Genomic DNA, 26,300 nt, shown 5'->3' with positions numbered 1-26,300 from the left:
TGTTTGTGCCAGTTTCCTTTTTAAAAAATGCCTGTATGATAGAGTTTTCTGTTCACCCCACACCCTTGATACTGTAGTCACTTAGTTAAAAAGAAAAGGGGGAATTGTTGTATGCTTTACATTGGGTTCTAGTTCTCCCCCGCCAAGAGAATTGGATCAGTCCTGTTAGTTTTGTGGGCCTGCTTGGCCCCACCCCTAGGAACCCCGCCAGAGTTCCAGAGTTACAGGGTTCGAGAGTTTCAGAGTTCAAGAGTAAGAGTGCTTGCGCTGCCACAAAGAGACAGCAGAGTTCTGTTTGGTGATTAGTTTGTCTTAGTTTATGAATCGTTGTTCCTGAATAAAGAAATACAGCTTCCCTGCCCAGCCGTATGTCTCTGGTTGTCTCTGTTACCCGCCCGTGAAGCTAGCCCGGTCAGCTAGAGCCTCCAAATTTTAACAACAGTGAGTCTTTGGGGAAACGGAGCTCCAGGACACATTGGTGGGGTCTTCAGTCCAGGGAAGCCTGGCCGGCATCCTGATGGCATCTGGAACCTGGTGGCTGAAAAGAGAGTTAACATACAAAGCCAAACAAATTGTTGAGCAATCATGGACCCAAAGGTTGGAATAGTGGAGATGAAGTGTTGGGGGGTACTCACTGCAAACCCTAGTGTACTTCTGCTTTCAGGTATATATTTTCCCTAGTTAATGGATACTTGGGAACATATGCTCTATCTCCTGGAACCTGGTCTATATCTAGGTTTTGGGACTTTGTTAGGAAATGAGCCACCCGGGATGGAGTTAGAGAATACTATGAAAGGGAAGGTCTCACCCGAGTGATGAAGTTGAAGTGTTGTCATTCCACACCTGAAGTCTCTGGACACAGTCTGAAGTGAAGCATGCTGAGGTGGCAATCATTGTGTTGATTAGGATGCAATCAGTGGATGCAATATTATTTGATAAGAATTGGGAGAAGCATATGGGAAAGTGGGCCTTACCCTAGGGTCCCAGGACTGGGGAAGTTTTGGCTCTATAGTGGAAATATGAGGTTCCTGCTGTCTTAGGGTTCAAGAAGACAATGGATAGTTATTGTTATCATCACATTATTTGGTAATTGGGTTAACTTTGAAAAGTCCTTTTGTTAGACATACAATCAATTTCCCCCTCTAATATTAATTAGTGATTTATATGACTACAATTTAATAGGTGTGCACATAAACAGCATTCCCACCACCAAAAGTTTGTGTCTCATCCCAGCCACCCAGCCCCACCCCTACCCCCTCCCCCGCCAGCCCAGGAAGCAGCATGTCCACCCTCCCCCTCACCACAGGGTTTCTACTTTGGTGCCCTACTTGTTTGTAAGGTGTTTTTAAGCAATCTACTTGATTAACATCTGAGAACAACATTTGAAAATTTTAGGAGGGTTCATACTGTCTTTATACTTTTACATGTTTTGTTGACTCAAAAGTGGAAATCTGACCTAGAGGATACACTTTACTATTTCATTAAAACTCTCCCCCACCCCCATAATGATCCTGTTTCCACACTCCCAGAGGAATAAAGAATAGGGAAGCTATCAAGGGAGGGAATTGGATATGGAGCTCTGGGGGTGGACAATGTGTAGAAATGTACCCCTCTTATCCTATGGTCTTGTCAATAAATAAAAATTAAAAAACTCCTTTTTCTCTCTCTCTTCTCTCTCTCTCTCTGTGTGTGTGTGTGTGTGTATGTATATACTTTCCTCTGAAAGACAGTCTACTTACTTTCTGTTCAAACTGTCTTTGAGAATGTCGTGAACACAGTGTATCATTTTATTTGTAAAACAAAACAGAATTATGGACATTTTGTGTTTTTAATAAAATATCATTCTTCCACAAAACTTGGAATAAATGATAAACAAGTGAGACTTAACACAAAATATTGGTGCAAAGCTGAGATGAAAGAGAAAATGGTTGTTCTGACTATTTGTTAAGATTAAGAAATATATGTCCTGAAATTCAGTAAAAATTCACAAATGTGTAACTGGAAATTGCCTAGCACTATTCATGTCATATTTCCATAAAATTTCCCTGTTTTGGTAATGAGAACTGCAGACAAATACTGTGCTATGGGAAGTCTAGAAGCACAGACTAACGGATTACAGTGTTTTGGAGAAAAATGAAATAAAGAATGCAACGATTGCCACCTCAACATACTTCACCTCAGACTGTGTCCAGAGACTTCACATGTGGAATGACAACCCTTCAGCATCATTACTCGGGTGAGACCTTTCCTTTCATAATATTCTCTAATTCTATCCCAGGTGGTTAGTCCCAAAACCTAGATATACACCAGGTTCTGTGAGAGAGAGCATATGTTCACATGTATCCATAAACTACTGCAAAATATATACCTGCAAGCAGAAGTACACTAGAGTTTTCAGTGAGTACCCCCCTAACACTTCCTCTCCACTATTCCAAGTTTTGGTCCATGATTGCTCAACAATTTGTTTGGCTTTGTATGTTAACTCTCTTTTCAGCCACCAGGTTCCAAATGCCATCAGGATGCTGGCCAGGCTTCCCTGGACTGAAGACCCCACCAATGTGTCCTGGAGCTCTGCTTCCCCAGAGACCCACTCTACTAGGGAAAGAGAGAGGCAGACTGGGAGTATGGACTGACCAGTCAATGTCCATGTTCAGCGGGGAAGCAATTACAGAAGCCAGACCTTCCACCTTCTGCAACCCACAATGACCCTGGGTCCATGATCCCAGAGGGATAGAGAATGGGAAAGCTATCAGGGGAGAGGATGGGATATGGAGATTGGGTGGTGGGAATTGCATGGAGTTGTACCCCTCCTACCCTATGGTTTTGTTAATTTATCCTTTCTTAAATAAAAAATAAATTTAAAAAATGAAATAAAGAAACACTATCCTTTTTAACTCAGTAAATGAATACCATTAGGTGGCTTCTCCTGAGTTTTTGTATTAGCAATTCAATAACAATTAGTGGTGATTTTAGTGGAAGGATGAGGACCAATTATCAGAGGCTTCAAGATATTTCTTTGATCCTGGGTATTCAAGTAGTTTAGTGATATTGATGAGTTTGCTTGTGGTGTTTTAGAAATAACTGAAAATTTAATTCCTTTCATTGCCAAGCTAGCACTGAGAAGAGTAAGGGTCAGAAGAAAAAAAAAATCAAGGGACACCGTGTTAAATAGTGACCTATAATTCCAAAGTCTGATGATGCACTAGGGGTACTATTGCATATATTTTTCTGTTCTGGAAAAAAAAGTGTTTCTTAATATTAAGGTTTATTTTTCAGGACTGCACTTTGCTTCTAGCTTTATACAGTGGCCTAAAGGAATCAGTGAAGTAATCTCAACTGTTGGAGCTCAGAAGTAGTCTAATTTAAATTCAAAGTCCTCAGCTTTGAAACAAACAGATGAATCAGTCCTTTAACATAAAACAAAATGAAATCTTTGGAGGGGAAAAGAGATAAAGGTATGTGATCAATTTGCCATCTTGAATTGTAAATTTGTGTCTTAGTTTACACTACCTAGTTTCCTTCCTTCCTTCCTTCCTTCCTTCCTTCCTTCCTCCCTTCCTTCCTTCCTTCTTTCCTTCCTTCCTTTTCTTTTTTAAATACAGTAACAAAAGTGTCATGTGTTTTTAAATTTGTTTATCCACAATTTTCCTTGTCATGCATACCAGTCATCACCATGTGAAGGTGATTTGGAAGTCAGAGAAAATGGCCATTGTAAGGCCACACTGAATCTAGTCTACATGCTGCTTCAATGAACATCAGAGAAACCATAGATGTCAGATGTTCACTGAAGCAGCATGTAGACTAGTTTCTCTGTCTTTCTGTTTCTCTCTCTCTTTAAAAATATTTTTTGTACTTTCTAAGAAAGATATTCTGTTTTATTTTAATTATTGGAAAGAAACAGAAATTGGGAGGGGAAGACAGAGAGACATCTGCAGTCCTGCCTCAACACTCATGAAGCTGTCCCCTGCTGGTGGGGACCAGGGGCTTGAACCTGGGTCCTCTCATGCTGTAATGTGAACACTTAACCAGGTGCACCACCACCTGGCCCCTTTCTCTGTTTCTCTGTCTGAATAAAAAGAAGCCTTAAAATAATGAGATTGTGCATATGAAAGGCCTGATTCTGAAAAATTATATAGAAAAAATGTTTTCAAAATTTCATTGACTAAAAAAAATGGCATTGACTTATAGTACTAAATAAGTTTAATGGATACAGTGGCATATGTTGAAATGTGCATTATACATGACTGCATCCACCACAAGGTCATTTGGCTTCGCACTATCAAATAGACCCCTTCTCTCTTCTCTCCTATCCCATGATTTCCTTTCTGGTAACCACCCTATTTTTCACAGAATTTAAAAGGTGTGTGCAAGGGGGGTGGGGGAAAGAGAGACAGAGAGAGACAGAGAGGAGAGAGAGACAGAGAGAGGCACAGAGAGAGACAGAGAGGAGAAAGAGAAATGAGAGATTTTTTGCTGATCTTTTTGTTTGATTGATTAGATCCTAAATATGAGAGAAACTAATAAACTAGTAATTGTCTTTTGATTCCTCACATATTTCACTTAGAATATTTACCTCAAGTAACATCAGCGTTGTTGCAAAAGAATGCTTCTTCCTTTTTTATTTTTTATTTTGTCACTGGGGCTTGGTGCCTGCATATCTTCCTCACTACTGGTGGCTATTTTCTTTCCTTCTTACTCTTCCTTCCTTCCTTCCTTCCTTCCTTCCTTCCTTCCTTCCTTCCTCCCTACCTTCTTTCCTTCCTTCCTTCCTTCCTTCCTTTCTTTTTCTTTTGACAGAGAGAAACAGCACTGTTTCACTGTGAAGCTGTCCCAGTAGTAGGGCCTAGGTGCTTGCACCTTGGTCCTCCTGCAACATAAAATGCCTCTTCTACAGGGGATGCCAACAGGGTCTCTTATCTTTAATAGCTGAGTGAGTATGATTCCACTGAGTATACATCTTATTTACCCAGTCACCTGTGGATGGGACTCTGAACTTATTTCTTGGCCATTGTGCACAATTCTGCTGTGGATGTAGGGGTCCGTATATCTTATTTATTTATTTATTTATAAAAAGGAAACACTGACAAAACCATAGGATAAGAGGGGTACAATTCCACACAATTCCCACCACCAGAACTCTTTATCCCATCTCCTCCCTTGATAGCTTTCCTATTCGTTAACCCTCTGGGAGTATGGACCCAAGGTCATTGTGGGATGCAGAAAGTGGAAGGTCTGGCTTCTGTAATTATTTCCCTGGTGAACATAGGCGCTGACAGGTCAATCCATACTCCCAGTCTGCCTCTCTCTTTTCCTACTGGGGAAGGGCTCTGGGGAATCAGAGCTCCAGGACACATTAGTGGGGTTGTCTGTCCAGGGAAGTCTGGTTGGCATCATGCTATCTTTTCTGAATTAATGTTTTCATATTCTTTAGGTAAATAACTAGGATTGATATTTCTGAGTCATACAGTATCCCTATTTGTAACTTTTCAATAGCTCTCCACACCATATTTAATTAATTATTTATATATTTTTCCAGAGTACTGCTCAGCTCTGGCTTATGTGATGCTGAAGCTTGCATCTGGGATCACTGATACCTCAGGCATGAAAGGCATTTTGCATAACCATTCTGCTATCTCCCCAGCTCTCACTACCATTTTTCATTGAGGCTACACTAATCTCAATCTCCTTCATTACTAATAGTGTAAGAATGTTTCTTTTTCTCTGGACTCTGGTAACCTTTTTTCCCCTAAAAACAAAAACACATGACCAGTTGTCTTGATTTATTTTCTATCTTTGTCAAACATTTTTTAAAAAATCAAAAAGAGGCCACTCCCAAACACAGTTTACAAGACCAACATTACCCTGACTCCTAAAGGAGACAAACACAGAATCAAAAAAGAAAATTATGGTGTGTGTGTAGTGGAGGTTGTGGCGCACCTGGTTGAGTGAACATGTTACAGTGTGCAAAGACTCGGGTTTTAGCCCCATCCGTACCTGCAGGGGAAAGTTATGTGAGTGGTAAAGGCAGTCTGCAGGTTTCTTTTTCTCTTTCCCACCCTGTCTCCCCCCACTCTCTCAATTTCTGTCTCTATCAAATAGAGATAATATAAACATAAATAAAATTACAGACTGCTATTACTGATAAAAATGGATTCAAAAGTTTTTAACAAGATCGTGGCAAATCAAATCTAATAACAAATTAAGAGAATCATTCATGGTAACTTAACTGTATTTATCCGAGATGCAAAGTAAATATACAATACAAAAGAATCAAGTAATATAGTCCACTATATCAGTGGATAAGGAGAAAAACAAAATTCACATGATTGTATCATTTGATCCTAATAAAACATTCAGCATGGTGTGTGTGTGTGCGTGTGTATGCATGTGAATTTGACCACATCAGCTCTATATGCCAGTTAGTGGTGTCCAATACCAAATCTGTGCTACTGCCCTTGTCTTAAAACTTTACTTTCATCATTAAATTTTGATGATTTTAATATTGTTTATTGACACGGATCTCTCTCTCTCTCTCTCTTTCTCTCTCTCTCCTTCACCATTCTAGGCTGAATTTATATAGAAACAGAAATGAAAAACTCAAGAGTGGGAAAAACAATATAACATCAAAGCTTCTCCTGGAGTGGTGGAGTCTGGGCTTAACCCCAGGATACATGCATGGCAAAGCAGGAACATTACGTGTACTATCTGAAAGGCCCAGTGGAAAAAAAATATATATATTTTATTTAAGAAAGGATTAATTAACAAAACCATAGGTAGGAGGGGCACAACTCCACACAATTCCCACCACCCGATCCCCATATCCCACCCCCTCCCCATAGCCTTCCCACTCTATCCCTCTGGGACCCAGGTTCATTGTGGGTTGTGGAAGGTGGAAGGTCTGGCTTCTGTAATTGCTTCCCCACTGAACATGGGCGTTGACTGGTCGGTCCATATTCCCAGTCTACCTCTCTCTTTCCCTAGTAGGGTGGGTCTCCAAGTGAAAATATTTTTCCTCTGTTTATTTGTATTCCTCCTCTTAACATTGCCAGTCTCATTTTATTTTTCCAATGTCTTGTCAGTTTTCTACTTCAGGCTAGCAAAGGAAGTATATTTAATAATATGCATACGTGGAGAGAATACAATTAAGTGAACAAAGTTGGTACCCTTGTCAGTCTTTTGGTTTCTTCAAGTTGCTTATGTTGGTTACATGTAGCATTACAAGCCTGCCATCTAGTGGAACAAATTGGTAAAGACAAAATTTCATAGTGATAGCTCCAGAAGTCCAAAATGGATGTCTTGTTTGAAATAGAGATTATTCCTTTTATCAGAGTTCAAAGCAATGCCTGGGCTCCAATTTATTAAATTTGTGTCATGAAACTGAAAATTGCAATTAATTGTCTAAAATGGGTGCTGGACATATTTGCTGTTATATTAAAATTTGCAAATCTTCTGTAGAGTTCAATAACCCAAGATAACTTTGATATTTGTAGTCAGAAATATAATGGTGAAAGTAATGGCAAAAGTGTTTTTATAGGAAAGGCTAAAATTAAAAGCAGATTTTTTTCTGGATGTAATCAAAGATCACAGTCAATTTGTCTAAGAAAAAGAAAATTACAGAAACATGTCACTAGTGTAGGATCATACCACCATATACACACCTAGTCTAATCTGATCTCAAAAATATAGCATTAATTTCTTTCATAACTGCATTCCATGAAATATTTTAAGCTGAGACAAAAGTTCTTTGAAAGGCAAAGAGATGTAGCAATTAATATGTAACAATACGCAATAGTGTCAAATGGTTTGATAGAGCAAGTATCATATATCTTCATCATAAAGACTATGCCTACACTTTATTATAAATTTGTGAAATACATTCTTTGACTATAAAATATCATATTTTTATTATAGATTCTTTTGAAAAAATTAGAATGGTATGAAGAATAGATAGCTATCATTTTGCTCTACAAAAGCATAACCAGTTTTACTATCTTGGTGTGCTTTTAATCATTTTATTATTTAAATGTATTTATTTCACATTAGCTTTTAAAATTACCTTTATTTATTTACTGGCTAGAGTCAACCAGAAATACATAGGAAGGGAGAGATAGGGAGGGAGATATTTTATATTAAGTATATTGACAATCTTGTTTATTTGGTTTGAGTTGTTTAAACATTTTTGGATGTAGTAAAAAAATCACTCAGGTTTTCCTTTAAGCTCACTCAATCTTTAGCTTTTATGTTTAGAAGTGTTGCTTTCATTTTCTTTCTTCATTTCCATCTCATACACTCTTTATTTCCAATTTTTTAAAATTATTTTATTTTATTTATTTAAGAAAGGATAAATTAACAAAACCAGAGGGTAGGAGGGGTACAACTCCACACAATTCCCACCACCCAATCTCCATATCCCACCCCCTCCCCTGATAGCTTTCCCATTCTATATCCATCTGGGAGCATGGACCCAGGGTCATTGTGGGTTGCAGAAGGTAGAAGGTCTGGATTCTGTAATTGCTTCCCCGCTGAACATGGGCATTGACTGGTCAGTCCATACTCCCAGTCTGCCTCTCTCTTTCCCTAGTAGAGTGGGTCTCTGGGGAAGCTAAGCTCCAGGACACATTGGTGGGGTCTTCAGTCCAGGGAAGCCTGGCTGGCATCCTGATGGCATCTGGAACCTGGTGACTGAAAAGAGAGTTAACATACAAAGCCAAACAAATTGTTGAGCAATCATGGACCCAAAGCTTGGAATAGTGGAGAAGAAGTGTTAGGGGGGTACTCACTGCAAACTCTAGTGTGCTTCTGCTTTCAGGTATGTATTTTGCAGTAGTTTATGGATACATGTGAAATATCATAAGCTCTCTCTCACAGAACCTGGTGTATATCTAGGTTTTGGGACTTTGTTAGAAAGTGAACCACCTGGGATGAAATTAGAGAATACTATGAAAGGAGAGGTCTCACCCGAGTAATGAAGCTGAAGGGTTGTCATTCCACATGTGAAGTCTCTGGACACAGTCTGAAGTGAAGCATGTTGAGGTGGCAATCGTTGTGTTGATTAGGTTGCGATCGGCAGATACAGTATTACTTGATATGCATTGGGAGAGGAATATGGGAAAGTGGGCCCTATCCAAGGCTTCCAGGACTGGGGGAAGTAGGGGCTCTATAGTGGGGATGTGAGGTTCCTGCTGTCTTAGGGTTCAAAAAGACAATGGATAGTTAATGTTGTCATCACATTATTTGGTAATTGGGTTAACTTTGAAAAGTCCTTTTGTTAGGGTTTGCTGTACAGTATCCAATATCTTCTATATAGCTGTGCTATTGGTTGCTTCTGATCTACTTGGTCTAGGCTTTTGAGAGTCCGCATATCAAATACACAGCCTATATATTAAAAAGACTCAGTCTGTGTTTTTAAAACTTGGAGACATACAATTAATTTTCCCCCTCTCATATTAATTAACTAGTGCTTTATATGACTACATTTTATTAGGAGTGTACATAAACACCATTCCAACCACCAAAAGACGGTGACCCATCCCTCCCACCCACTCCCACCCCCCACTGTCCCAGGAAGCTGCATGTCTACCCCTCACCACAGGGTTTTTACTTTGATGCCCTACTTACAATTTGGTCAGGTCCTGCTTTTAGTTTCCCTTTCAGATCTTCTTATTCAACTTCTGTTGATGAGTGGGATCATCCCATACTCATCTTTATCTTTCTGACTTAGCTCACTTAACATAATTCCTTCTAGCTCTGTCCAAGATGGGTCAGAGAAGGTGGGTTCATTGTTCTTGATAGCTGCATAGTATTCCATTGTGTATATATACCACAGCTTTCTCAGCCACTCATCTGTTGTTGGGCACCTGTGTCGCTTCCAGGTTTTAGCTATTATGAATTGTGCTGCTATGAACATAGGAATACACACCTCTTTTTGGTTGGGTGTTATGGAGTCTTTGGGGTATAACCCCAGGAGAGGAATTACTGGATCATATGGAACGTCCATGTCTAGCCTTGTGAGAGTTCTCCAGACTGCTCTCCACAGAGGCTGTACCAATTTACATTCCCACCAGCAATGCAAAAGGGTTCCTCTGTCCCCATAGCCTATCCAGCATTTGTTGCTGCTGTCCTTTTTGATGTATGCCATTCTTACAGGAGTGAGGTGGTATCTCAGTGTTGTCTTAATTTGCATTTCTCTGACAATCAGTGATCTAGAGCAGTTTTTCATATTTTTTTAGCCTTTTGGATCTTCTCTGAGGTGAATGTTCTGTTCATATCCTCTGCCCATTTTTGGATGGGGTCATTTGCTTTTTTGGTGCCGAGCTCTATATATTTTGGTGATTAGTTTCTTGTCTGATGTATAGCATGTGACGATAGTCTCCCGTTCTGTGAGGGGTCTCTTTGTTTGTTTCATAGTTTCTTTGGATGTGCAGAAGCTTTTCAATTTAATGTAGTCCCATTGGTTTGTTTCTTCTTTAGTCTTCCTTGCAATTGGGTTATATTCATCAAAGATGTCCTTGAGGTGTAGGTGGGAAAGTTTTTTACCAATGTTTTCCTCTAAGTATTTGATTGTTTCTGGTCTAACATCCAGATCTTTGATCCATTTCGAGTTAATTTTTGTTTCTGGTGAGATAAAGTGGTTCAATTTCATTCTTCTGCATGTCACAACCCAGTTTTCCCAGCACCATTTACTGAAGAGAGCCTCCATCTTCCATTTAATGTTTTGGGCACCCTTATCAAAGATTAGATGTCGATAGGTGTGGGGATTTATTTCTGGGCTTTCAATTCTGTTCCACTGGTCTGTGTGCCTATTTTTGTTCCAGTACCATGCTGTTTTGATGATGATGGCTTTATAATATAGTTTAAGGTCTGGGAGTGTGATGCCTCCATTTCTGTTTCTTTTCCTCAAGATGTTTTTGGCAATTCTAGGTGATTTCAGGTTCCAGATAAATGATTGTAGTGTTTGTTCTATTCTTTTAAAGAAGCTTGGTGGAACTTTGATGGGTACTGCATTAAATTTGTATATGGCTCTGGGGAGAATATTCATTGTGATGATATTTATTCTTCCAATCCATGAGCATGGGATATCTTTCCATTTCTTGGTATCAGTTTCTATTTCCTTGAGTAGGGTCTCATAGTTTTCAGTATACAAGTCTTTTACTTCTTTGGTCAACTTTATTCCTAGGTATTTGATTGATTTTGCTGAGACAGTGAATAGGAGTGATTTCTGGATGTCTTCTTCTTCAGATTTAGTGTTTGCATAAAGAAATGCAACTGATTTTTGTACATTGATTTTGTAGCTTGACACCTTGCTATATTGCCTAATAACTTCCAGTAGTTTTCTGCTGGATTCTTTAGGTCTTTCTATGTATACTATCATATCATCTGCAAATAGAGCTTCACTTCTTCCCTTCCAATCTGTATTCCTTTGATTTCTCTCTCTTGCCTGATTGCTATAAGCACTGATATTCTTATCAATATGGCGGGTCCTCGGTTCAAAGTTGGTTCATGTACAGGGCAAAGCAGGCACATTTTCCAGGAGAGGTATTTGTCAGCCCTGTTGGTACTTTAATTGAGAAGCCCTTTAGCCATTATAATTAATCTAATTACTTTGTACAGTTTTTAAAAATATTTAGTCACAGATTGAATAGAGACAGAGAAAAATATAGTGGGAGGGGGATGTAGGGGGAGAGAGAGAGAGACATCCGCTGCAATACTTTACTACAGTGAAGCTTCCAAATTCAGATTAAATTTGGGTTATTGTGCATAGTAATATGTGTACTCAATAGAGTGTGCCACTGCCTGTCCCACCCACAGCAGGTTTTTTTTTAGAATAAAAAAAATAACATTTTTGAGCATTTTTAAATTGAAATTGTTAGGAAAAAGATCCAGGAAGGGACAATATGAAAAAGTAGTAAAATGACTTGAAAATTCCATGAAACTATTTTTTTTTTAAATTAACATCACCTTATCATTGGTATCCTTGCCTGTAGGATGAATTTACTGCTCCCAGTGGTAATATTTTCTTTTCTTTTCCCCCTTTCTATTCTTCTTCTCCTCCCCTTTCTATTCTTCTCCCTCTCCTTCCTCTCTTCTTCTCCTTATCTTCCTCCTAGCCCTTCTCCTCCTTCTTCTCTATATATTGTGGGACAGAGAAAATTTGAGAGGGAATGTGAGACAGAGAGGAAGAAAGACTGACACACCTGCAATACTTGCTATTGTGACACTTTCTTCTCTACTTGGGCAGGTAGGGTGCGATGGAACTTGGGAATGAAGCTTCAAACCTGTGTCCTTGCACATGATAACTTACATGATTAACCAGGTGTGCCACTGCCCACTTCTCATATAAAATATTTTTAACCCATATTTGAATACCGAACAATGAAAAATTAAAACAGATACACACGAGTAGAATGAAAATGATTTCCATGTTTGTCAACAACTTAGTTATTTACAAATAACTCATATGAAAATGTAAAAAAGCATATTACATCTTCACATGGTCTGTATTAACTGAATAAAGCTTAGTGATATTATTTGCAAATATGTAGTTAATTGTATATAGACATTTTGTGCATTAAAAAAAGAAATGTACATAATTTAAAATAAATTACATTACATAATTTACAAAGTAATATTAATAAAAACAGAAAATTGTCTCTTCATTTAAACAAAATAAATAAACAGGTAATTAAATAAATTGTAAAGACAAACTACAAACATAATGAAGCTATAATTTATAGAGGCAGATACTGATCTCTCCAAATATCTGTGCTAGAAATAGGCAGGGAAAAATACCAGAAAGGTAAAATTTATTTTTTAAAAAATAAATGCAAATTTCTGAAAAATCATTGGGAAAAGTTCAAAGTAGGTAATCTACAAACCATTGCTTGAAAAATATTTAAAAAGCACAACCTTAAGATTGACATCCAGTAGGCTTGAGTTTTTAACAGCTCAGAAATAATTACCATAAATCAAAAGTCTTCATGCTCAAAACATAAAACTGAAACTGTATAATTATTTAATTGTATTTAACATTTGTGCTACCCATTTAAGAGTTTAGACATAACCTTTTCCGGTATTTCTACTAATTATAGGAGTATCATATCACACTGCAAAGCATCCTTTTTATAAGTGGTCATTCTTTGCTAGGCCCAAACTATAATTTCAGGGGTCCAGACTCTCAATCTGTATCACACACATGGGAGCATGGGAGCAGGGGGACAGGCATATGTTTCTGTTCTCTAAACTATAGAAAGTATCACTTAGGCTAGATTTTTTTTTTTTTACAGATTTATTCATAAACCATTCTTTCAACAAGCTCATCCTTAGGAAGTCAAATAAGAATTATAGTAATACTCTTTCAAATGGATCATATGGGAAGCATATTTGCACATCTACTTGGACTCCATTGTTGTCTAAGAATGGGCTCTCTGTACAATATTGTCAAGTGCTGTTCTCTTTCCTGCTCTTTTAGGATGGGGTGAGTGTGGGATTGAATAAAAAGTGAAGAAGGCAAAAAGGCAAAACATGGTGGGTAAGAGGGTAGTACTACAATGATCATGGGGATTGAAGTTATAGAGAAAATGTCTTTTTTAATGATAGAGCATATCTTCCATATATTTTTAAAATCTCTTTTCTCATCTCCTTGTCAAGTATATTCTGTTCAAATGAAGATATTCATATTCTGATATTTTTATTTCAACAGGAAGGAACCATAGGTACACCTTTTATTTTTCTTATTAAAAAGTTGGGCAAGTTTAAAGTAAAGGTAGTTTGTGGGGCAGTGGATGATATTCATAGCTAGTCATAGAAAACTAGAGAGATCAGGAAGGCAGAATCATTTAAACGATCTCTAAGATATAGGTAGAGAAGGTAAAAAAAAATGTGAGAGGTATTGCTTGTCTCTAAGTTACTGATGTTTTCTTGAAATATTCAGAAATTTAAGAGGGTTTTGATTAAATCATAATGACCATTGTTACTTAATTGAGCATGGAAGAGGAAAACAATAGAAGACTAAAATCATGGCCCAAGACAGGTACATTATAAAAGGAAAAGTACAAAGCACATTGACAAATAAATCTAGGGTAAAAGGCTATGTGTTTAAGTGCTTTTTTTTACACATTACCATCTTTTCCTTCATTTGAGTGTTTTAGATACATATGTATACAAAAGTCACTGCTAATTTTTACAGTGTCTAGCAGTGTTTTGTGTGACCATTAAGTAAACATTTGTTTAGTTGTAATTTGTGCTTTGTTATAAGTCATTAAGAACATGCCTTTAGCTTCCTCTCTTTATCAAAGTTGTTTCAGACATACTTTAATGTCCTCAAAGGGGCTTTGTAACAAGGATTATGGTTAATATCCTAGATTATTTATTGATGACCTTTTCAACCCTTTCCAAACGAGATTAATCCCACATCTATGTGGTTTATATTGAAACTATCCAACAACATAGTATAGCTATGTAGTTCATTTTCCTTTCTGTAGCTAATTTTTCTTTCTTTTTTCTTATATATATCAAGCAGACCTTCATACCGAAAGAAAAACAGTTTTTTATTTTTTTGTGAACTCACAGATCATTTTGGTAAGGCAAAAGTGTCAATAGATAAGTTACTACTATATTCCTAGCCTGACTTCTTAGTATGATCAGGAGGAATCAGGTTTCATGGAATTCCAGTAACATTTACAAAGCCATTTTCATGTTACAATACAGTAACTTTCATTTGTCCAAAAATAGTTACCTCTTTCCACCTTTCTAACAAGAGGCCATCCAGTCATTTTTATTCAACAACAGACTTCCAATATGTTCCCTAGTACTAAGTCTCACTGAACTTAGCCACTTTCATATATATAATGTCTTAAATGTAACCAATTTATAAACAAAATCATGTTTTTTAGAACATTTTATAGTTTTTCTCTACTCAGTTAATTTTTGCAATATAGGTAGGATGATAGTAATTCATTTTTTGAATTAATGACACTTTGTAATTGCATAAGTATAGCCTTAATGAGACTACTTTATTTTATTCCACAAGTTCAAAGTTTCAGATATTGTACATATTTTATTAATTTGCCAGCTGAATCTTTAAGTAACAGATTAAAGCACTCTAGACAAAGTTTATTTTATTCAAAAAGATAAATCTGAGGATTATCTTGAAGAATTTGAGAATATTTATATTGGAAATCACAGTTTTACTTTTGTTTTCCACTTCAATAAGACAGATGGAATGGAATTTGTCTTTTTTTTTTTTTTTAATTCAATTTAGAGTAAAATTCCTATCTACATGACCACTTGTTTAATTTTAAATGACATACATTACCAAATACAGTGAATATTAGATAATTAACATAACATTTAATTCTTATTGAAATAAGTAGAAATTTGTTAATTTGGGGGGCAATAAAATCCTTTTTTGTAATTATAGCAAGTGCTATAATGAACAGCAGGGGGAGCTCAAACTCTAGCATATGAAGTTCAAACCACTTAAAGAATTTAGACTTAAGATAATATAGCTTGCCATAGTATGTTTTAAAAAACTGAAAAACTAATGTCCTCCTTTATTCCAAAGGTTGTTATAGTAAACATTGCCTAAAAATCGTATTGCTTTTAAATGACATCTTTTGAGTTTTCTTTTCAAATAAATCTACCAACTTTCTTATTCCTTCACTGTGACATTCCATTCTGTAAAAAATATAGCTATAAGGGTTACATAAAAAAAAATATATAGCTATTTTCAATACTGAAATAACTGTTTCCACCTTTTGAAATATAATACTGATCATATATATGAAAATAATGACAATTAAAGGTGATAGAGTATAGAATTCATAATGAAAAGACTTCTGAATCAGTGGTCAAAACCCCCCACAATTTTCAAATATGACTTATTGACATTTTTTAAGAAAAATTATTGTAAAACACACACTTTCCTTTTTATGTACTGTGTATTATCTATGGCTACGTTATTACAAAAGTAGAACTGAGAAGTTGCAACATAGGCTTTGTTGAGAACATTTGCTATTTGGTCCCCAGACAGAACATGTCACCGTGGTGTAGATAGCCAATGAGACCCTGTATAAAATTTTTACTTATCTTTGATTTTTTCCAGTTTTTAAAATTGTATATTAAAGACTTATTTAAAGTTTACCAGTGAAAAAGACAGACATATAAACTTTGAAGTACATTTGACTCAAAATAAAGAAACTGGGGAAAAAGAAAAAATTAACACAATTTTGATTTCATTTAGTTACAAAAACCAATAAAATGTTTGCTCTATCTGTTCAAAACTAAAAGGGCAACCAACTCCTTTTTTCTTTTCTTTTGTTTTTTTAACCAAAGATAACAAATATAAAAATCTAGTAATAAACAACCTTCAAAATAAAATTAAAAACCAACTAGTGGGGTCCATATTTTGGAGGGTTGATGAGTTTAGGATTTAAACACTTAAACTATCATCAAGTTGTCAATTCCATAGTGGCTGTAGTGATGAGGAAGGGTGTTTACAGCAGATATAATAGCTAATTCCATTTTGCCATCCAAACTTAACTCTCTTCAGGATACAAGAACTTGTACATGTCTCCATGATGCTCTTAGCACAGATATCTTCGTCCTATATGAAAAGAGGCGGTTTCTATGGCAATACTGGTTAAGTGCCTATCATGCTGCACTAATATAGTGCAAAAATGTGCCTTCTATGTAGCAAAAAAAGATGCTGGCAACAAGTTTGAAAATTAGAGTAAGTAGAAACATATTAACACAAGCAAATTAGTCTTTCAGACATTCACCACTATAAAATACTGAAACTTGAGGACTCTTCTAAGATACTAGTCCAGCATTCAAACTTTGGAGAGAAAGAATTAAGTTTTATGAAAATCTGTGCCTCTGAAATGCAGGTCAAAAAAAGCTACTTTCAACCACCAAGAAGATGACAATCAAAATCATTCAATGGGTTTTCTGCTCAGTTTTGAGTTTATTTTTACTCATTATTAAAGTTGCTCATTACAAAATTTAAATTCTGTGCATTTACTTGAATATGCATGTTGTTTAGTGTGACTATAAGGTTGTAGAGATCTTGGTATAAAACTGGTCATGCTAAAATGTTTCTATGGGTTAACACTGCAAATTGAGACTTATATTAGGCATCTTGACTAATTCCACCACAGCATTTTAGAGATGAAATTAAATGGTCCATAGTTTTCAGGAAAGGTGACATAATTCTCTGAATGCAGCATGCATTCTACTCAATCTCCTAGAATTCTCAGAGTTGATGGAATCTAGGTATGTAGTGCTGTCTTGGTATCTACAGTGGTACTGCAGTTTTCACTCTATATTTTTTCCCTTAATATTACAATGTACTTTAATCCACACAGTTTCAAAAGTTTTGTGGTCTCTGGATATCTACTGAAAAATCTGAAAGCTGAAACTGGTTGTTGCTAAAATAAAGTTCACATGTCTGCATCTCCATCATAGGCTAAGGTTAAAGGTTTCAGTCGGTTGTTCTGCCTCCTTTGGGGTTTCTTTGGCTTTTTGCTGAAAAATAAAATAAATAAATAAAATTAAAATTGAGAGAAAGAAAAATATTATGTTGTAAATTTTATTGTTTAAAATAAAGAACATTAATCTAACTTAATTAATTGCCTATGGGGCCCAAATTCAACTTTAAGTTATGATTTTTAATATATTTTTTCCCTTAGTTTCATGCTCTGATAAAACTTGAGACAGGACCTATTAAGTACTAGTCTACAAAAGGTATACTGTCCCAGTGAAATTTCTCTAGTTTTTTTTAAAAAACTCATTATGGAATGATTTGTATTTGGTCAGAAACCTATGTAAATATTCCACAAGTTATACATAAAGTATGTTTCAAAGATAAATAAAATTAGATATTACTATCATATCTTCCTCTAGCTGTTAAATACAACAATCTGTACTTCATGAAAAGCATGGAAAGTAATTTTCTATTGCTTAAATAAAAAGACATTCATGAAAAGATGATTTGGAGTAGCTCTGACACATACTGAGAAATTAAGTGGCTTAGATTTGGTATTTTTAGACAAAGACTGAAGTTAGATTTATTAGAATTTTAAATGAACACTAGATAATTGTAGCATGCTCACTTGTACTATTAGCTTGTTATTCCTTATTATGGTCAATTGAGAATGCTTCCTTTGAAATATAGAGATTGTATATCACTTAAGAATATGAAATATTTAAACACTTACCAGGCTAAGTAAATCATGGAGACAATAAAGATGAGTAATACAAATGCCCCAGCCATCACACCATAAACCCAGGTCTTTAGTCTCCCATCTAAGAAAAATGGATATTATGGCATTAATTTATATCAATCTGACATATATAACACACTTCCACTATAACCAATGACCAGTTATTAATAACCAGTTTCTTTTAAAACTCAACATAAATTATGGCATAGGCAAAGTTAATGATTAATGCAAAGCTGCTATTTTGTTAGATGCTGCTTCATTAATGATAATTTATCACTGAAAATTGACTTGAAAAGTTCAAGTCAATTTGAACTTAGATTTCCAGTTAACATCTAAATTTATGTTTCTTACTGAAATTCAATTTCAATTCAATGTTCAGTGTTCATATTTTTTTTCAATTTTAGTCTATTGTGGGAATAGCAATTACAAGACAAAATATTACAGTTTCAAGGTATTTCTAACCTCAAGTTGACTGAAATTTGATTGTAAACACTACCATTTCACATATTCTTTATGAATATACTTATTATATTTTAAGATGTATTAATTTTTTTGAATTAGATTCACACATACATAGGAATAGAGAGGGAGAGAGAGAGAGAGGTAGAATAGCAGGAGTATCACTCTGTCATTCTGGTAAACTCCATGTCAGCAACTGAACTTGAGATTTCATGCTCTTAGGTCCAACAATTTATCCACTATGTCACCTCCTAGTTCACTTTTGGGAATTTACAATGAGATTTAAAATTAATCTTGGATATTATTTGTAAAAATAACAAAGTTTGGTTAATAAATAAAAGAGTCTTTATATTTAGGAAATGAAACAGGAATTTTTCAATTTGATTTTCTGTACTTATTCTTTTTGAACTTCTTAGTTCTGTGTTTTTAATCAATTCAGGCATGATACTTTGGCACTGGTTAAGCATAAGACCAAAGAATATCATATCAACACTATCTCTCTCTAGTCACTTCACCTGGCCCAAATGGTTGCAGAAACCAGGTTCTTCCCCATCCTGCTGAGTTACTGGAGGGCTGGGTTGGATGTACTGCCCGACTGGTTTTTACATTTCCTCTTTTGTCCTCCATGGTGGGTATCACCACCACAGGGATAAGTGTGCATTGCTCAAGTGTACCATTAGAAGACATGACTTCAGTGTACCCTTCTTCACAACTGCATGTTCTTGTCTGCAGGAGAACAGAAAGTTTTATACTGTATAGGCAAGGAGGTTTTTGAAAACATAACAGAGTGAAAGCAGCCTAAATGTCCATTGACAGATAATTGGCTAAAGGAATTATGGGGTATATACTCCATGGAATGTGACTCTGCAATAAAAGGAGACAATTTTATGTCTTTTGGGGAAAAAAATGGATGGAACTGAAGGTGATTATGCTTAGTAAAATAAGTAAAGAGTTAAGAGACAACTATTAGATGGTTTCACTCATATGTGGAATCTAGACAAATGATATACATGAACTTGCAACAAACAAACAATGACAATAAGAGCAATCTGTTTCTAAGACTTTGTCAGAACTATGGGGTGGTTATCTTTAGAAGGTGGAAGGGTAGGGACACAGGAATTTGGTGGTAGACATAATATAGAACTATACTCTATAATCTTACAATCTTTTAATTCATTATTAAACAAAAATACATAAATAAAAAAGAAAAAATGTAACAGTTCTGACTCAAAGGCCCTAAAGAAGTTTGACATTCTGATCAATTACAAGAAGTAATTTTCTAACATAGGAAAGAAAACAATTTTGTACTATATTCAAAGTGTTCTAACAGCAGAAGCAAATGCCTTCAGGTTTGTTTATACTGACAAAAGAATAGGTCCAAAACTAGAAATTAATTTCTTAAGGCAAACTTTAAAAAAAATCTTTGTGTAAGTGAAATAAATCACACCAGAGAAATTGGGGTGACAAATGATAAGCCTGAGTAATCTATTCTAATAAATTCACACATACCTCACTACAGAATGAGTGGGGTTGATTACATGGTGGATTACAAGACCTGTCAGCATCAGGCTGGCGTACCACCAAGCAGCCCCCTGTAGAACAGAAAATCATATTTTGACAAGTAGCATCTCTTGCAGTGATAAAAAATACACTGTTATAAACTTGTCTTTAAATCCTGAACCACTTTGAGAATCCCAGAATTCTCTGTGTTTGATAGTGAAATATTTGGTTAACTTTGTCCACTTTACTTATGAGCTTCAGACCAATCTTATCTGGGAGAAAGTGTACCCAAGTGTCAATAAATACACTGAAAAACACTAATCCCCCAACAAAATTATTTTGGGGAAAAACACTGAACTTTGTAGCCACTTCAAGAAATAGTTTTCTTGTCCCTTGAGACATAGCCATTGTCTCCTTAATTTATGCACCTTTCTCAAATTAACACATAATTCTTTTGGAGAATTGGCTCAAGATACTGTGGTGTATACAGAAAAGAAAACAGATGTAGCTACTAAGTGTGGTTTCCCTGATGTTAAACCTGATACAGCAGCTCTCTCTTACCTTTCTTCCTTCTTATTAATTTTACCTGATCGGTATAAGTGAGGTTTAAAGATGGGAATAGATACCCCAGAATCAAACAGTATTGGTGATGTGGGAAGAACTTTCAGTTTTAAACAATACTTGTCTAATCAATTACACAGAATGTTATGAAGACAATTATGGAACTTTTAATCTTTTTGAATTCAATGAAAATATATTTTAAATACCTTATCTCAGTATGTAAAGATAAAAGTATTATGGAGGGGGATTCCCGGAAGATGGCAGACTGAGAAGCTGCTAGTGGCTTGAGCTCTGACCACATCTCCTGGAAACAGTAGGATTTTCTGCCTTTAGTAGGCCAGTCAATAAGGGGTCCTAGCGGTGACACCAAGGAGGTGACTATAACTTAATTTGGGTTAAGAATTAGAGTAGAAAAAAAGGGAAAATATATTTTTTCCTTTTAATTATTAAGCACACCTCTTACCCCTTACCTCCCCCCAATAACCAGTCCCTGGGGACCAGCTCCTAGCAGGCTCCCCTGCTGAGCTTCTGTCTTTACCAAATTCCTATCCCACCAGGGAGTATCATTCATTCTGAGTCTATACCCTTCTGAAACCTCTGGCCTTTTTTCTTTCTAAGTAGCCAACCCCCCCACCTCACCCCGCATAGCTAATTAAATAATTAAAAATAAATAAATTTAAAAAAAAACCCTTTCCTTTCACTGCTATTTTATGACTGTTTTTTTCTTATCTTTTTCTTCTCTCTCTCTCTCTCTTTTTTTTCTTTTTCTCATTCTTGTCATCCTTTCTTCCTTAATCCTACAACTTCTAAAACCACAGCTCCCAGCCCCCACACCACCAAACAGTGTGCTTTTTTGAATTCACTGATACACACTTGGGAATTATTTTGGGGAAGAATTCTGACTCAGTGTGGACTCTCACTGCAAGTGTCTCTGCTCAACTTCCCTTCCTCCTTCCTCAAATAATACTGCATCCGCCGATCACAACCTAACCAACGCAACGATTGCCACCTCAACATGCTTCACTTCAGACTGTGTCCAGAGACTTCACATGTGGAATGACAACCCTTCAGCTTCATTACTCGGGTGAGACCTTTCCTTTCATAGTATACTCTAATTCCATCCCAGGTGGTTCACTTTCTAACAAAGTCCCAAAACCTAGATATACACCAGTTTCTGTGAGAGAGAGCATATCTTCACACGTATCTATAAACTACTGCAAAATATATACCTGAAAGCAGAAGTACACTAGAGTTTGCAGTGAGTATCCCCCTAACACTTCCTCTCCACTATTCCAAGCTTTGGGTCCATGATTGCTCAACAACTTGTTTGGCTTCATATGTTAACTCTCTTTTCAGTCACCAGGTTCCAGATGTCATCAGGATGCTGGCCAGGCTTCCCTGGATTGAAGACCCCACCAATGTGTCCTGGAGCTTAGCTTCCCCAGAGACCCACCCTACTAGGGAAAGAGAGAGGCAGACTGGGAGTATGGACCGACCAGTCAATGCCCATGTTCAGTGGAGAAGCAATTACAGAAGCCAGACCTTCTACCTTCTGCAACCCACAATGACCCTGGGTCCATGCTCCCAGAGGGATGGAGAATGGGAAAGCTATCAGGGGAGGGGGTGGGATATGGAGATTGGTTGGTGGGAATTGTGTGGAGTTGTACCTCTCCTACCCTCTGGTTTTGTTAATTAATCCTTTCTTAAATAAAAAAAAAATCATCTGATAGTTACAATTAAATGTTGGACAGTACTTTAAGCAGTTATAGCAACAATATCTAATACTTATAAGGGGCAATTTAAAATGTTAAAAATAACTTGTTAATGATCAAAAGAAAAGTATACAGCTTGGGTGTCCTGAATTCCAGCCATATATATTGACTGCAGAACCAATATATTTGTGCCCTTAGTTATTTCCTTTAGCTACTTGTTTATGTAATATAACTAGTTTTCTTAAGAAGAAGGATAAACTGAAAGTTTACCTGTTACATTTATACCATCTGACCTCTGACACCAGACTGCTCGGGATGATCCTTTCCAAGCACTAGTCATCCACTTGTACTCATAACACTGTCCACCTGCAGGAACACAGAACAGATGGACATTCTATTGTCCAAAAGGGCAACTACAGGGATTGGATGTTAATGAAATATTTTAAACAATCAAAAAATCATAAGAATTTAATCTCAAATCATTTCAAATTTATTTTACAGAAATTACCATGTAAAGTTATAAAATCAGCAGATATTCTTAAATCTCAGGCAATGTGTCATGTCTGCCAACCTGAAATTTTGGTTTGATTTCATTGAAGTATTATAAAATATAAAACACTGAGAAATAAATAATAATAATATAAAATTGATTTCCTATTATGAAATTTTAACAAATGTTATCATTTTGTCAAAATTTGCTTTAGTTTTTTGTTGTTGTTTTGTTTTGGCTTATTGAGGAATACGAAAATAACAGAAGTTTGCTGTCCTTTTTATTATTTCCTGTTCTTATCTCCCTTCTTGTATACCTAGAAATACCTTTATTCCAAAGTAAATATATATCTTTGTAACCAATGGTTTCAATTATATGTTATCACATATGAATATAATAATATGCAAATATCTATTTTTATCAATACTATATATCTTATGAATGTGTATAATATTAGGGAGTATTATATATCTTTTACCATTTAGCATACAATCACTGTGCCACCTGTCATTCACAAATATTTATAGTATCTTAAATTTTAATCTCCCTTTAGTCTCATTCAAATCCCATATTTGGGCACTTTGGAATTTGACTCTTATGACAGCAGTACAAACTAATGAATTTAATTTTGGTATATAGTAATATTTTTATTTTTGTTGCTAAACATTGAGTTGTATTCTATGAATAAAATTTTCCCCTCATAGTATTTCTTTAACATAATTTCCAAAGTCTAGCTAAAATAACCACAAGAATTGTAAATATTTGGCTATGCAGTGTTTTAAAAAGTGGAATTTTAAACCAAATAAATTATTTGAGAAATTAAAAAATTAAAATATCCCTATTATACATAAGATTTAGATCATCACTATCATGTTATCAATCTGAAACTTCACAGTGAATTTACAGATGTAGTATTTGTGGTTTTTCAGTGTATGTGTATTCTATTTATTTTGAAATTTAACACAATTTATTTACACTATATCTTCTATTAGTATTTTATAAACAACTTTTAGGTTGTTTGCTATTACAATAGTACTTCAGTGATTAGTTGTACACACCTGGTACTGCTGTAAGATAAATTGTTTAGAAGGAAAATTTCTGTGTATCATTGTAGAGATAGTCTTATTAAATATAGCTTGTTTCTTTGAAAGCGGTAATAAAGTTTATAGTTTCCATGGCTCTAAATACTCTCATTTATAATTTTTATATTTTAAATGTCAGTCTTCTGAGTATGGAAATTTATCTTGTTATTTTAATTGAAGTTCTTTCATTATTAAAGCAGTACAACATTAATAAAATGCTTGGAAGTATTTATATTTCTTCTTATAAAAACTGCTTATGTATATATTTTGTTCATTCTTATTTTCTACTGAAATCTTTCCTAGTTCTCATTGAACTGCAAGAACTGTGGACATGTGTTTCTTTTTTTAGAAATATTTTTATTTATTTATTTTGTATATAGAGAGAAGTTGAGAGGGAAGAGGGAGAGAGGGAAGGGGGAGAGAGGAAGAAAGAGAGAGAAAGAGAGAGGGGAGAGAGAGAGAGAGAGAAAGAGAGAAAGAGAAAGAGAGAGAGAGAGAGAACTTTTTCACTACTTGAGGAGGCCTGGGGCTCGAAGTCCGGTCCTTGTGTACTGTAATGTGTGTGCTCAAACAGGTACACCACCATCAAGGCCTGAGGCTTGTTTTTCAATTTAGAAGACATCCTTTCAATATTTGTTGCAAACAAAGGCTAGTGGTGATGAATTCTTTAGGGTTTTGTTTTATCTAGGAAACCTGCTTTCTTTCATATCTGAAATACAGCTTTGTAAAATAGAATTTTCTTGGCCCACAGATTTTATTGTTTAATATTTCTTTACAATTTATACTAAGTGTTCTGAGTTGTGGCACATTTAGTAGAGCACATACATTACTGTGTACAATGAGTAATATTAGGGAAAGATGACTAGAGGGCTCTGAACTCCAGTTCCATCAAGACCCCAAGACCCAGAGAGAAGCGAAAAAAGGAAGGACATTCAGAAGTAGCGCAAAGGTGTAGCTATGACTTAGAACAAAAGAAGAAGCAGGACCATAGGAAAAAAATGGGCAAATATATATAAGTATAATTATAGAAATAATAGTCAACTCATATCTGTTACCTTTGGAGAACTACTTCAGTTTCCAGTGGAGGGAACGGAGGGAGACATAGAACTATGTTGGTGGGAACAGTGTGGAATCATATCCCTGTTGTCTCACAATTTTGTAAATAAATATTAAATCATAGGATAAGAGGGGTACATTTCCACACAATTCCCACCACCAGATTTGCATTTTTAAATGGCTGAATAGTCAGCCACTCATTTGTGGGTACTGGGTTTCTTACAATACTTGGTTTTTAGAAATACTGCTGCAGCAAGCATATAAATACATAGATCAATTGACTAGCATTTTCATTTTAGTGGAATAAATGAACTGTATGGAATTTCTAAAATCTCCATACTGCTTTCCATAGTGACTGGACCAATTTACATTCATTTCAACAGCATACAATGGTTCCATTCTCTCTTACACTTATTTCACAGCTTTTGGATAATAAACATTCTTACAGGTGTGAGATAACATCTCCTTTTTATTTTATTACTTTTATTTTTTAAATTTTTTATTTTTATTTTATTTTCCCTTTTGTTGTTCTTGTTTTATTTAGTTGTAGTTATTATTGTTGCTATTGATGTCGTTGTTGTTAGATAGGACAGAGAGAAATGGAGAGAGGGGGGGAAGACAGAGAGGGGAGAGAAAGATAGACACCACCTGTGAAGTGACTCCCCTGCAGGTGGGGAGCCTGGGGCTCAACTGGGATCCTTAAGCCAGCCATGTGCTTTGCACCATGTGTGCTTAACCCGCTTTGCTACCACGCACATCTTTTAAATTGTATTTCCATAATAATAAAAAATGATGAACATCTTTTCACATTCCTGTTGGCCATCTGCATGTCTTCTCTAAGCAAATAGCCATTTAGATCCTCTCCCCATACACACATTTCTCTTAGTATTACTTTTACTTCATTTTATAGCTTGTGCTATATCTCATAGGTTGTAATATATCATGACTTAATTTCCACTTGTGTCCTTGTGTGTGTAATGTCAAGATTTTGTTCACGTGCAATTGTATTGCTGGTGGACCTGATTTTTCACTCTTTGTGCTTCTTTTTAATTTTTTTTTATTGGGGAATTAGTGTTTTACATTCAACAGTAAATACAATAGTTTGTACATGCATAACATTTCTCAGTTTTCCATATAACAATACAACCCCCACTAGGTCCTCTGTCATCCTTCTTGGACCTGTATTCTCCCCCCAACCACCCACCCCAGAGTCTTTTTC

At 35.7% G+C, this 26,300-nt stretch overlaps 1 protein-coding gene and 1 long non-coding RNA gene across 2 annotated transcripts in view; one reads left to right on the top strand and one right to left on the bottom strand.

The window, feature by feature from the left end:
• LOC132539895 (uncharacterized) overlaps positions 1 to 26,300 on the top strand; it is a 375,892-nt gene that overhangs the window by 22,248 nt on the left and 327,344 nt on the right. The gene's annotated exons all lie outside the window — the stretch shown is intronic.
• The window catches only part of THSD7A (thrombospondin type 1 domain containing 7A), a 581,601-nt gene continuing 569,826 nt past the window's right edge, over positions 14,526 to 26,300 (bottom strand). Inside the window, exons 24-28 of the mRNA XM_007536219.3 lie at positions 22,724 to 22,819; positions 20,190 to 20,272; positions 19,196 to 19,406; positions 18,216 to 18,303; positions 14,526 to 17,523 (exon numbers count right to left, since the gene is read on the bottom strand). Coding sequence (XP_007536281.2) covers positions 17,439 to 17,523; positions 18,216 to 18,303; positions 19,196 to 19,406; positions 20,190 to 20,272; positions 22,724 to 22,819 — 563 coding nt within the window. The 3' untranslated portion in view covers positions 14,526 to 17,438. The remainder of the gene's footprint in view (positions 17,524 to 18,215; positions 18,304 to 19,195; positions 19,407 to 20,189; positions 20,273 to 22,723; positions 22,820 to 26,300) is intronic.

The sequence above is a fragment of the Erinaceus europaeus genome, chromosome 8, assembly GCF_950295315.1.
Source record: "Erinaceus europaeus chromosome 8, mEriEur2.1, whole genome shotgun sequence".
NCBI classification, from domain to species: domain Eukaryota; kingdom Metazoa; phylum Chordata; class Mammalia; order Eulipotyphla; family Erinaceidae; genus Erinaceus; species Erinaceus europaeus.
Note: the sequence above shows the minus strand (reverse complement) of the source record. Positions and strands in the feature narration are given on the sequence as shown.